The 12,904-nt window shown below is 47.2% G+C and overlaps 1 protein-coding gene across 4 annotated transcripts in view; it reads left to right on the forward strand.

The window, feature by feature from the left end:
- Window positions 1-12,904, forward strand: part of PLPPR2 (phospholipid phosphatase related 2) — a 46,422-nt gene that overhangs the window by 25,813 nt on the left and 7,705 nt on the right. For all 4 annotated transcript variants that reach the window (XM_083420462.1, XM_083420464.1, XM_083420463.1 and 1 more), the window contains 2 exons: window positions 3,246-3,422; window positions 10,136-10,276. In XM_083420462.1, coding sequence (XP_083276588.1) covers window positions 3,246-3,422; window positions 10,136-10,276 — 318 coding nt within the window. The remainder of the gene's footprint in view (window positions 1-3,245; window positions 3,423-10,135; window positions 10,277-12,904) is intronic.

A 12,904-nucleotide genomic window follows, 5' to 3' on the forward strand; every position in this document is an offset into this window, starting at 1 on the left:
CCACAAGGACATGTTGGATGTGGTGGAGGTGACTGCTGGGCCCGACCTTTCAGAGGCCACCTACACCAAGTTTTCCCAAACTTGGGTCTCCAGCTGGTTTTGGACTACAATTCCCATCATCCCTGGCCACTGCTCCTGCCAGCTAGGGATGATGAGAGTTGTAGCCCCAAAACAGCTGGAGACTCAAATTTGGGAAATCTAGGGTTTCCATATTTCAAAAAGGGGAAACCAGGACACCCTGAAAGTTAGGAAGACCCCAAAATTGTTGAGTTGTTTTTATTTAGGAAAACCCAAAAGCTGTAGAGTTGTTTTTTTTTTAATAACAAAAACACCCCCCCAACCACATTCTTGCCTAAAATCCAGGACAAAGGGTCACCTTTTGGAAATTCCCTCCCAAACGTCATTTCTGCCTTTGAAATCCTGATAATGTCTGGGGAAATCTGGATGTATGGCAGCCCTGGGGAAATCCTGACCTATGATCATAAGGCATGCCAGCCAGCTCTGGGTTTTGCTTGCCCCGCCAGAAAGTGGGTTCCTTAGGAGGGCTGGGGCGCCTTCTGATGGGCATGAAGGAAAAACGAGGGGAGGAATGTGGGCCTTTTGCTATCAAGGCTCAGAAAAGAAATGAGTTTGCTGGCTCAGCAGAGCCAGTGTGGTGTAGTGGTTAAGAGCGGTGGACTCGTAATCTGGTGAACCGGGTTCGCTTCCCTGCTCCTCCACATGCAGCTGCTGGGTGACCTTGGGCCAGTCACACTTCTCTGAAGTCTCTCAGCCTCACTCACCTCACAGAGTGTTTGTTGTGGGGGAGGAAGGGAAAAGGAGATTGTTAGCCACTTTGAGACTCCTGAAGGGGAGTGAAAGGCGGGATATGAAATCCAAACTCCTCTTCTTCTTCTTCAGCAGTGTCACAAAGTGTTGCCTGTTCTGAGCAGAGAACCTACCTTCTTTCCAGATGGAGAAGACTGAATGGTCTACCTCCACAGTTGGAGGCAACCATGCTTCTGAATACCTGTAGCTGGAAACCATGGGAGGAGAGAAGGCTCTTGTGCTCATGTTCCCCTCACTGGTTCCCCACAAGACATATCTGGTTGGCCACTGTGAGAACAGGATGCTTTACTAGATGGGTCATTGGCCTGATCAGGCCGACGAGTTTGTTTCTGTGTTCCTAAATCATTTCCCTTTGCCTCTCCAACAACATCTGGGGGACGCCCAGGATCAGCAAGAAAGACTTTAGCTGGGGTGGTGGCAGCAATCTGCTATGGGGTGGGAATACATAAAGGCACATCCAAACTTCCATTTGCTCCACTACTGAATTGGAACCAATGGCAATTGGTTTCCTGCAGAATGCTGCTTGTTCCACAGAGAGGATTTCCAGGAAAAGCGACAGAGCAGAGGCAAAATTGCTCGGACCAGAAAACCGCCCAGACCTGTGCTTTCTAGGCAAGGGACAAGCAGAAGTGTGGATGAGCCCTTCATATCTGCATATCGAACAAGACTTTTCAATGTGTTTGCCTGTGTTTGTTTGTGTGTGTAAGAGAGAGAAAAGAAGGAGAGAGAAGATACATGGGCTCTGCCTTGGGCAGCAAAATGTCTTGGGGCAAGCAGTGGATGTCAGCCGCGAACGAGGGAGAAATTCATCATATCAAAGAACTGGAAGAGACCAAAAGATGATTAGAGCAGCCTCTATCCTGGGCTGCAGAGCCAGCTTCCCCATTAGGCTTCTTCCTGCATATAAAACACAGTGCAATTCAGACCATGCAGCGCTGCCGAAAGGTGCTTGCTTATTTACTAGCTTTGTGCACTCGCTGGTTTCATGATTAAGATTTACATGATTAAGATTTATTATTATTAAGATTTTCATTATTAACATGATTAATAAGCTGAACAACCAGCTCTAGAGAACAAAGCAGCCGAGTCTTGCAGGAAGAAAGACACACATCCACAGATGCACTGCTGGCCAAACTGACTTGGCAGAGAACCTTTCCCGACCCCAGATATGTGGGCTGGTCAGCCCCCCCAAGAATGAAGAAAAGGAGCCTTCCCACAGGAGAACCAATATGGGGCACACTGTTTCAATTGGGGTTAAAGCAGTGCTGTGTGTACTGAGCTTTCCATTGGGTGTGTGTGTGTGTGAGAGAGAGAGAGAGAGAGAGAGAGAGAGAGAGAATTAGGGAGAAGGCACAGTGGTCAGGGGCAGGGATGCTGACTTGCCCCCCACTATTGAGGGATCCAATGTCTGATGTCACACGACACGTCATGCAATGGCTTGATTTCGCACGTGCCACGTAGTGCGAAGCGCTGGTGTAACATGGGGGCCTGGCTCCCTCCTTAAGAACTTTGGGAGGGGCAAAGTATCTTGGCCCCCACTAGCTAATGCACCTGGTCACAGGTCTTGAGGAAATGTGGTGGCAGCGGCTACAGGAATGTAGGAAACTGCTGGTTGCTGTAAGGCCCATTTCAGTGGGAAGTCGCGGGGGGCAGGCGGGGAATGATTCAGGATTCTGCAGTTGACTGCGACCTCTCTGGAAGCTCCACAATACAGAATATTCGCAATAAGAACTGTAAACCCGCCTTCTTTATTTACATTTTAAAAAGACCACAACATACCGTATTTTTCGCCCTATAGGACGCACTTTTTCCCCTCCAAAAATGAAGGGGAAATGTGTGTGCGTCCTATGGGGCGAATGCAGGCTTCGCGCACCTCTCCGCAAGCAGCGGGAGCCCAGCGCTGGGCTCCCACTGCTTGCGGAGAGTTGCCTGCATGCTGAATCCTGCGTGCGCTGAGCTCAGTGCGTCCAGGCTTTGCAGACCTCTCCGTAAGCAGCGGGAGTGCTCCCGCTGCTTGCGGAGAGTTGCCTGCATGCTGAAGCCTGCGCGCGCTGAGCTCAGCACGTCCAGGCTTCGAGGACCTCTCAGCAAGCAGCGGGAGCCAGCGCTGGGCTCCCACGGCTTGCAGAGAGCTGCCTGTTTGGGGGGTAGGGTCGGGGGAAGCTCGGGCTTCCCCTGCCCCAACCCCGCGCCTGGGGGGTAAAATAATTTTTCACCCTTTATTTCCCCCCCAAAAAACTAGGTGCGCCTTATGGGATGGTGCGTCCTATAGGGCGAAAAATACGGTAATAGCTGTTCATCCTGCAATTCCCACTGCTCTGTTATGCGTACCTAATGCCCTCCAAGGAAGACTAAGCAACTGCCCCCATTGCCAGCCTCTGACTGTGACCCTCTGTTGCTCCTCCCTCCCCCTGCAGATGTACGTGACCCTGGTCTTCCGGCTGAAGGGCTCTCGCCTGGCCAAGCCTTCCCTGTGCCTGGCTCTCTTGTGCCCTGCTTTCCTGGTGGGTGTGGTTCGCGTTGCGGAGTATCGGAACCACTGGTCCGATGTGCTGGCGGGGTTCCTCACCGGTGGGGCCATTGCTGCCTTCCTGGTAAGTGATGTCTGTCGTGGCCAAGACTGAAGGCAGACAGGGGGAGGCGGAGCTTCCGCATAGGACATGGGGAAGAGAGAGTTCGGGCCGCCCTACCGGCAGGTGCAGGATGTTATCTGGTGCAAGACCTTGAGATGCAGGGAGATGGGCTAGATACTCAGGAGTTGTGCCATGTGGGCCTTCAGAGAGCCAGTGTGGTGTAGTGGTTAAGAGCGGTAGTCTCATAATCTGGGGAACCAGGTTCGCGTCTCCGCTCCTCCACATGCAGCTGCTGGGTGACCTTGGGCCAGTCCAGTGGCATAGCGTGGGTTGTCAGCACCCGGGGCAAGGCAAGTAATTTGCACCCCCTAACCCGTGGATTTTAGCACTGATTTTAGCACTGCGAGTGCGAGCGCCCCTCCCCCAGATGTTGCACCCGGTGCGGCCGGCCCCCCTGCACCCCCCACGCTACGCCACTGGGCCAGTCACACTTCTTTGAAGTCTCTCAGCCCCACTCACCTCACAGAGTGTTTGTTGTGGGGGAGGAAGGGAGAGGAGAATGTTAGCCGCTTTGAGACTCCTGAAGGGAAGTGAAAGGTGGGATATCAAATCCAAACTCTTCTTCTTCTTCAAGGGGGGAAGGGGGGACTTCGTGAGCAGTAGACTAAGGTTCTGTTCTCTTCATTCTTTTCTCTTTGGCGATTAATAATAATAATAATTTTTTATTTATATCCTGCCCTCCCCAGCCGAAGCCGGGCTCAGAGCAGCTAACAACAGTAAAAGTAACACAGTTTACATAAAATCACAATCAGTTAATTGAAATACATTCTAAAACCAATTCAATTCAGAGTCAAATTAATGGCAACCATTGGGCTAGAGTTCTATGAGGATTACAGAAGGAGAGAGGGGGTTAGACTGTGCCTTGACCAAAGGCCTGGTGGAACAGCTCTGTCTTGCAGACCCTGCGGGAAGATGTCAAGTCCCACAGGGCCCTAGTCTCTTGTGACAGAGCGTTCCACCAGATCGGGGCCACGGTTGAAAAAGCCCTGGCTCTGGTTGAGGCCAGCCTAATCTTCCTGTGGCCCGGGATCTCCAAGGTGTTTTTATTTGAAGACCATAAGGTCCTCCATGGGACATACCAGGAGAGGCGGTCCCGTAGGTATGAGGGTCTGAGGCTGTATAGGTTTAAAGGTTAAAACCAGCACCTTAAACCTGACCCTGTACTCCACCGGGAGCCAGTGCAGCTGGTATAGCACCGGGTGAATGTGATCCTGCAGTGAGGACCCATAAGGAGTCTTGTCATGGCATTCTGCACCAGCTGGAGTTTCAAGGGCAGCCCACATAGAGTGAGTTCCATAATCAAGTCTGCAAGTGACCATCACGTGGATCATAGTGGCTAGGACAGGGCGAGAGAGGTAAGAAGATTGTCTTCCATAAACACGGTTTTAACAATGCGTCCCTAAGTGACTGTGGAGGCCAATTCTGGATCCACATGTCCTTCCACAGTGGGGACATAGGTTTCCTGGTGGGAGTTGATCACGGTGAGGGTTTGCCAAGCGTGCCTTCCTCTTAGCACGTTTCTCCCTTTCGTCCTGAATTCGAGTGTCTTCAATGCCCATGACACCTTTGGTAAAGGCTGTTCTCCAGTTGGAGCACTCGCAGGCCAGTGTTTCCCAGTTATCAGTGCTTATACAGTGGTACCTCGGGTTAAGTACTTAATTCGTTGCGGAGGTCCATTCTTAACCTGAAACTGTTCTTAACCTGAAGCACCACTTTAGCTAATGGGGCCTCCTGCTGCCGCTGCGCGATTTCTGTTCTCATCCTGAAGCAAAGTTCTTAACCCGAGGTACTATTTCTGGGTTAGTGGAGTCTGTAACCTGAAGCGTATGTAACCTGAAGCATATGTAACCCGAGGTACCACTGTAGTATATTTTTTCAGATTTGCTTTGAGAGCATCTTTAAACCTCTTTTGTTGTCCACCGGCATTTCGCTTTCCATTCTTAAGCTGGGAATAGAGTAGTTGCTTTGGAAGACGAAAGAAGCCTAATTTAATAAGTGTCTGCACAGCAGTTACAGGAGCCTCCTCACCAGATTATTAGTATTATTATCAGATTAGTACTTCACCTACACCGAAGCCTCTAGGTGCCGTACAACATACAAAGTAGGAAATGCAATTACATGGAAACATTGGCAAGCATTGTGCAAAACTACCTGTAAAAAGCTTGCCTCTCCAAAATAACAGCCTCCATAAATAATGTTACAAACCAACAGCAGGGGTGAGATGTTAATTCTAAAGCCCTAAAAATCCTACCACTGTTAAAGCTGACAAAATTGCCAAGGACTACAGAAAAATGAACAAACTTGTGGGGTGGGGCATAGCTTTGCCTGGCACCGAAAAGATGGCACAGAAGGCACCAGGTGATCTTCCCTGGGGAAAGTGTTCCATAGAAAGAGTGCCATCACCAAAAAAGTCCTGTCTCTTGACGCCACTCTTGTTTGTTTGTTTGTTTGTTTGTTTGTTTGTTGTAATTTCCAATTTTATACATTTCAATAATTTTACAATCATTTTAACATTTCAGTTTTGATGTATTTTTGTTTTTAGTTATACTTTTCAAGTTTATACATTTCATTAGTTTCACAATCAATTTAACATTTCAAAATTTGACTTCCTTCCCCCTCTTTCTGCAGTTTAAAAAATACATTCTGCATATCCAAATTCATTTCATTTGCTCATTTAATTATCTACTTTAAATATATACTCTTATGAAACTGCAGGTTATTACAATAATCCTGCTAATGTTTCTATCTGTTTGCAATTTATCTGAAAATATATTATTCTAACATTCATCACTTGACTTCCTTCCCCCTCATCCTGCAGTTCCTTAAATTCATTTTAAATATTTTCTGCATATCCAAATTAACTGAATTTGCTCATTTATTCATCTACTTTAAATACATACTCTTATAAAACTGCAGGTTATTACCATAATCCTGCCAGTGTTCTTATCTGTTTACAATTTATTTGTAAATATTCAACAAACCATTTCCATTCTTTTATAAAAAGTTTGTTATCTTGATTTCTTATTCCTCCGGTAAGTTTCACCATTTCTATATATTCCAGAAGTTTTTGTATCCATTCTTCCTTTGCTGGGACGACTTCTTCTTTCCACTTTTGGGCGAGTAACATTCTTGCTGCTGTAGTTGCATACATGAATAAATTTCTATACAGTTTGGGTAGTTCTGTCCCTATACAGTGGTGCCTCGCAAGACGAAATTAATTCGTTCCGCGAGTTTTTTCGTTGAGTGAGTTTTTTCTTCTTGCAAAGCACCACTGCAGTTGAACACTAACAACGGCGGGGAGGGGTGGGGAGAAGCAGGGCAGCTGCCGCAGCCGGTACCTCGGACTCACCCACGCGGCTGCTGGAGGGCGGCGGGGCTCAGGAGCGCGACTCCGGCTGCAACGCTGGCTGCTGGTGGCAACGGCTCTCTCAGAGGAGCGTGCGAGGGCGGTGGGCAGCGGCGCGAGGCAGCCGGAAGGTGGGAGGGAGCCGGAGGAGCGGGGAAGCGAGCGTGCGTGCAGTGACCGTCGCCATGACAGGAGAGGCAGGGCTGTTTCGTCTAGCGAAGCAAGCCCTTAGGAAAATCCATCTTGTGAAGCACCTCAGAAAACGAAAAACCCTTTCGTCTAGCAGGTTTTTCGTCTTCTGAGGCATTCGTCTTGTGGGGTACCACTGTAATTCCCAACTTGATGCCACTCTCTATACTTCCAGTGGAGACATAATCTTGAAGAGAGCCCCCACTGACAATTGCAAAGTTCAGGTAGGCTCATCTAGGAGGAGTTCAGATACCAGGTTCCTAAGCTGCATAAGGCTTTAAAAGTTAATACCAACCCTTTGAATTGGCCCCAGAAACATCTGGCACCCACCTGTGTAATATCCTCAGAACACCTGATCCTAGTAAGTCACCGTGCTGCCAATTTCTCCACCAACTGACGTTTCTGAACCAACTTCAATAGCAGCCTCCTGCATTAATCTAGAGGGAGGTTACCAGAGCATAGGTCACTAATGCTAGGCTATCTCCATCCAAGACAGGGTCACAGTTGTGCCACCAGCAGTCCACACCACAGGGAACGTCTATGCCTTCAGTGGTAACAATGGATGTAGGAATGTTCCCAGTCTCCTTCAGGAAGAGTACAACCACCTCCAGAACTATCTGGGTACCACTTCTCTGGACCAAGAAGCCATCCTCAAACAGCACCTCTGTCTTGTTTGGATTTAGCCTAATTTTGTTGCTCTCATCCAGTCCATTGCTATGCCCAGCACATCCACACCCAGAGGAGATGAAAAGGAGAAACGTGTTTGTGTGCCCATCTGAAAAGTTGATAACGCACTCCAGAATGCCCCACTTGGCAGTTTAATGTACTGTAGATATTAAATAGCATAGGGGATGAGATTGAACCCTGTGGAGCCACAACCCCTAACTAGGTCAGCCATCCCAGAAGCGTACCATGGTAGATGATGCCAAAAATTGTTAGAGCGGTTCTCAACCTGTGGGTCCCCAGATGTTGTTGGACTACACTCCCATCATCCCTGAGCTCTGGCCTTGCTAGCTAGGGGTGATGGGAGTCGTAGTTCAACAACATCTGGGGACCCACAGGTTGCGAAAAACTGGCTAGAAGAACCAAGAGGATCACATTTCTACTGTCTCCTTCCTAGCACAGGGCAACCCAAGGTAGTGACAAAAGCACACCTAACCCTCGGTTGATATGGATCCAGAAAACCAGTGTCCTCCAAGAATATCTGAATCTGATCAGGTTTGGTGGTGCCTTTTAACAGGACCTTACCAGGGTTTCATTTGAGTTCATTTATGAGCACGGAAGTGTGTTTGTTTAAATGCCAGCTGGTGGTGGTATTGCTGCAGGGGACCTCAAATTAACTACTGTAAGGGACCTCAAGAAACACCAGGAACAACTTAACATGACACAGAAGGGGGTTATTGGAATTGTAGTCCAAGAACTTCAGGAGGCCCGATGATACTCATGTTGGAAATCAAGCCTTTATCAGGAGAAACTGGCAACTCTCCCAGGCACACGGCTTGGTCTCCTGTTGACCTCCCTGTCTGCTTTCCCGGCAGGATCCAGGCAGAGGTCGCGATAAGCGATCCTTCTCAGCGTGAGAAGAACACCCCCCCTCTTTGCTGCCCCCCCCCCGGCAGGGGAAAGAAATAGACAGAAACGTATTTACATGCCTTTATTTCTGTCTTTGCAGCGTTACAAAAAACATGACTGCTCTCTTCAAACTCCAGCAGTCAAGAGATCAAACACTTCCTGTACAGCTCATATTACACTCTGAGCTAATTCCGGTGCCCTCTGTTTCCCACGGACAGTCCCAACATCATGTGATGTTTTCAAGCAAGCAGCTCGCAGCAGCATTGTTTCTATATCGTAACAACTCATACCTTCCCTAGGTACTGTAGTGCACATAGAACTGAGTCCTGCAGCCCCAAACAAATTGTGTGGCTCATTGTGTGGCTAGGGTACTCTTTCCCCATTGTGGGAAAATAATGTGTGACTGCTTGGTCCCCCTTTGGTCTGACCCAGCAGGGCTTTCCCCATGTATAGAAAGGAGTTAAGGAGCTTGGCCAATAGCCGTTGGCACGGAGTCAAGGAAGGCTAGCATTAGCAGAAAGTGCCATATGTGGTGGACCGGTAAAAGGGTAAAAGAGTATTGGGTAATAATTCATAATGAATTGAAGAAAATGTTTATAAGTACTTTTCCAGAGTCCTTTTTGTTGAGGATAATTCAGCCGGAAATTCCCAGGTGTCAAAAAAGGTTATTTTTGTATGCCGCCACTGTGGCCCGTGTTTTGTTAGCCCAAAAATGGAAAACGAGCGATGTCCCAACCAAAGAAGAATGGCAACTTAAACTGATGGAATATGCACAGCTTGTGGACCTAACATATAGAATAAGAGAACAATAAGAATGTACATTTAAATAAGATTTGAAGATGTTTATTGCATATATGGGGGGGGGTTGTGTACACTCGAAAACATGGGCAGCATTCAACAATGCAAACAAGGTTTGATGGATGTAATCATGGAATACTGAATGGTTTAGTTTATGTAAAATATGCAGGGATTTATGTTATGCAAAATGAACCACGGAAAGAGAAGAGGGGAAGTCATTGATGTTTTAAGGTTGTTTAAATGCATTTTCTAAAGTGTAAAACAGAAAATTTAATAAAAAATATACACAAAAAGGGGGGAAAAGTAAAGGAAAGGCCTTGGGGAGCTTGGCCTATAGCCATGTGCATGGAGTCAAGGAAGGCTAGCATGAGCATAAAGTGAAGAACTAAAGCAGAAAAACTAAAATTGGGCAGAAAGTTTAGTTGTTGTTGTTGTTGTTGTTGTTGTTTAGTCATTTAGTCGTGTCCGACTCTTTGTGACCCCATGGACCAGAACACGCCAGGCACTCCTGTCTTCCACTGCCTCCCGCAGTTTGGTCAGACTCATGCTGGTAGCTTCGAGAGTCTTCTCTTCTCATGAGGTGGCCAAAGTATTGGAGCCTCAGCTTCACGATCTGTCCTGCCAGTGAGCACTCGGGGCTGATTTCCTTAAGAATGGATAGGTTTGATCTTCTTGCAGTCCATGGGACTCTCAAGAGTCTTTTCTTTCACTGTATTGTTCGGGATCAGGCGAAGAGGGTTTTTATGCTCCTACCTTCTTTTGCTGGCAGGTGACTTGCGTGGTCAACAATTTCCAGAGCAGCCCACCTACGGCCAAGAAAACAACCCCAACTGAAAGCAGCTTGCCCAGTGTCCCTGTCATGGGCTTGCCCTGTGTGGACAGTTCCCTAGAAAAGTTGAGTGTGGCTCAGGTAAGCGGCATCCCGCCCAGCAACCCTTGCCTACCTCCTGCTCTGCGACGTCCTGAAACATCTCTACAACTTATGCACAGACACACAGTTGGCTCCAGGTTTGGGGGTGGGCTGTGGGCAAAATGTGGCCCTCCACTGGGCTCCCTCCTCAGTCAGTGGGCCATGACAGGCCTACATGGCACAGAGGGAGCAGGAGTGGGGAACAACTAGAGCTCTCTGATCAACTGGCTTTAGTCACCACTTAAATCCCATACAGCATCCCAGAGGAACACTATGTTGGGGCATTATGGGAAATTCCTCCAGTTTAGATGCTAGACCCAGTTGCTTGGAGTGCTGGGTCTGATAGATAGATAAATAGATATATCTTCTGATATACATGTAAGGCTATCATCATTCAGTCCTACTTGGAGAATTTCTCATCACAACCCTGAGTTTGCAAAAGCAGGTTGTAAAATGCCGCTTTTAAACAGCAGCATAGGTTGGACTAAAGGAAAAAGAGAAGGAGAAAGCGGTGATTTTAAAGAATGCAAAGGGTTTAAGTAGAGTGAGGAGGGGGTGGCACTGAGGGATGGAAAGTGGCAATTTAAAAGTTTGAGCACTGGAAGGAGTGAGTTAGGAAATGCTCTGTTGTGTTAGCTTCAGATAGTCCATAAGTAGCTTCCCACAATCATACATTTCATTCCTGGTGCCTTGTGTTGTCCTCAACATGAAGTTCTGGGCTCAATGAAGTAATTTAGAAGACATATTATATGGGGAATTCCATGTATGACTACCTGGGTTCCACCATGAAAGTGGGATGTACCTTAATAGACCAAACAAGGAGAATTCAAAAGTCTCTGTTGCTTAGAGGCCCATATAATCTTGGTGTGATGGAAAGGACAAAACTGGGAGAAGACAGAATGTGTCTAGTGAAAAATGAGAGATGATAGCTGGGAGGGAGTAATCAGGAAGCAAGAAAGGAGGTTGTGGTAATCCAGGAAATGTTTGGGTGGAAGAAATGGGTTTTAAGAGGGAAGGCAAAGGCGAAAAACAGGTTGTCTCAGATGTAGGGAGCATCTCCAAAGTGACTGTTGAAGACTGGAGAGCAGATGAATTTGTGCAGAGGGAAGGGGGCAGGGGTTGAGGAAGATGGGAGGGCAGAGCTATGGAACAAGTTCATATAAAGCAACCTCTTTTGTGTGATGGGACATGTCTGGCTGCCCATCACATGGTACCTAAGCTGTCCTGCAGCCACTCTCTCATCTTTTTGCTCCACTTCAGGAGTGGTCAAAGGGAGGACTGACTGGCTGTTGCCTTGAACAACTGGGCAGCCGCTTTGATATGGTTTCTGAGATTTGCCCTTCTTACAGGGATATCTGAAACCTGGTGAATATCTTCATTCACACATGAGTACCCACCATCACAGATGGATTTCACAATTGTCTGAAAGTAGAGTATGTGTTCCCCCAGTTTTAGAAATGTACGAATGAATGCCAACAGCCAAACCAAGGTGATTATAAACATTCATTGGTGTATCTCTGAGCTTTCAGTTATTCACAAAATCTGTTTAGATTGCCAACCTTTACATGTGAATGTGACACACCCGAACTCGTCTTTTGGCCTCTTTTACACTTACAACTGTTCTCTTTCTTCGTTATTTTCTGCACCAGAGCTTTCACTCACTAATAATCTATATGCATAACATTGAGTTTTCCTCTCCATTCTAAACCACCTTTCCCCCCCCACTCCTTTTTATCTCAATAAGGATTTGGGTCTCCAATTCTCTATCCAAGCATGTAACCTTGGTGGGGTGTGTGTGTCAGGGGTGTGTGTTTGTGTAACTTTTTCTCCCCCCACCCACCCACCTCATCGAACTTTCTCTCTCTGTAGATCATGCCACGTATTTTCTTTTAATATTGCCAGAATCCATCCCTTTCTATTATCAGTTGCTAAATCGTTGCTTCGGGCTCTGATTGTTTCTCATCTGGGATTCCCGTCATGTTTTGTTTTCTGTCTGGCTCTCTCCCACCTTAAATGTTTCATTTCTCTTCCAAGTTCTGCTTGCTGAATAATCCATACCGCATGGCGGTGCTTTGATCATGTCATTCCTCTTTACTGCTTATTGGACTGGCTCCCTATTATCTTCCAGAGACATTTTTGCTTCCTGCTTAGACATCCTGGAAAGACCTTTCGCCTCTTTGCTCTTGCAGTTTCCGATCGCTTGCTATGTTGCACCATTCGCTTTTTGCTCCCTCTCCTAACGAGGCCTTGGGTTTCTTGCCCTGTCCTTCCCTTCTCTACTTGCTAGGAGTCCTCTTTCTCCTGCTAATGTCTTGCTTTCTTCCATAGAAAAGCAAACAGAATACACAGGTGCTTTTTTAAAAAGTGCCTTGCTGTCTAAACAAATAACCACAGAAAAAAATAATCCAACATGCAAAAAGTGCTTGATCCATTGGCTCACAGTCTGAATGCAGAGAGCTTTTAAAGATGCCTGGACTTGATGCCAAGAATAAAATGGAGCAGCGCCAAAAAATTGAGTAGGGTGGGTTCATTTGTCAGAAGGAAAAAGGCTCTTCTTGGCTGAGCTATTCTGAACCGTTTGAGGGGGGAAGGTTAGCATAAGGGAAGGCCAGGAAACAGAAGGTAAGC

This window comes from Podarcis tiliguerta (assembly GCF_965153285.1).
Source record: "Podarcis tiliguerta genome assembly, chromosome: 17".
NCBI classification, from domain to species: domain Eukaryota; kingdom Metazoa; phylum Chordata; class Lepidosauria; order Squamata; family Lacertidae; genus Podarcis; species Podarcis tiliguerta.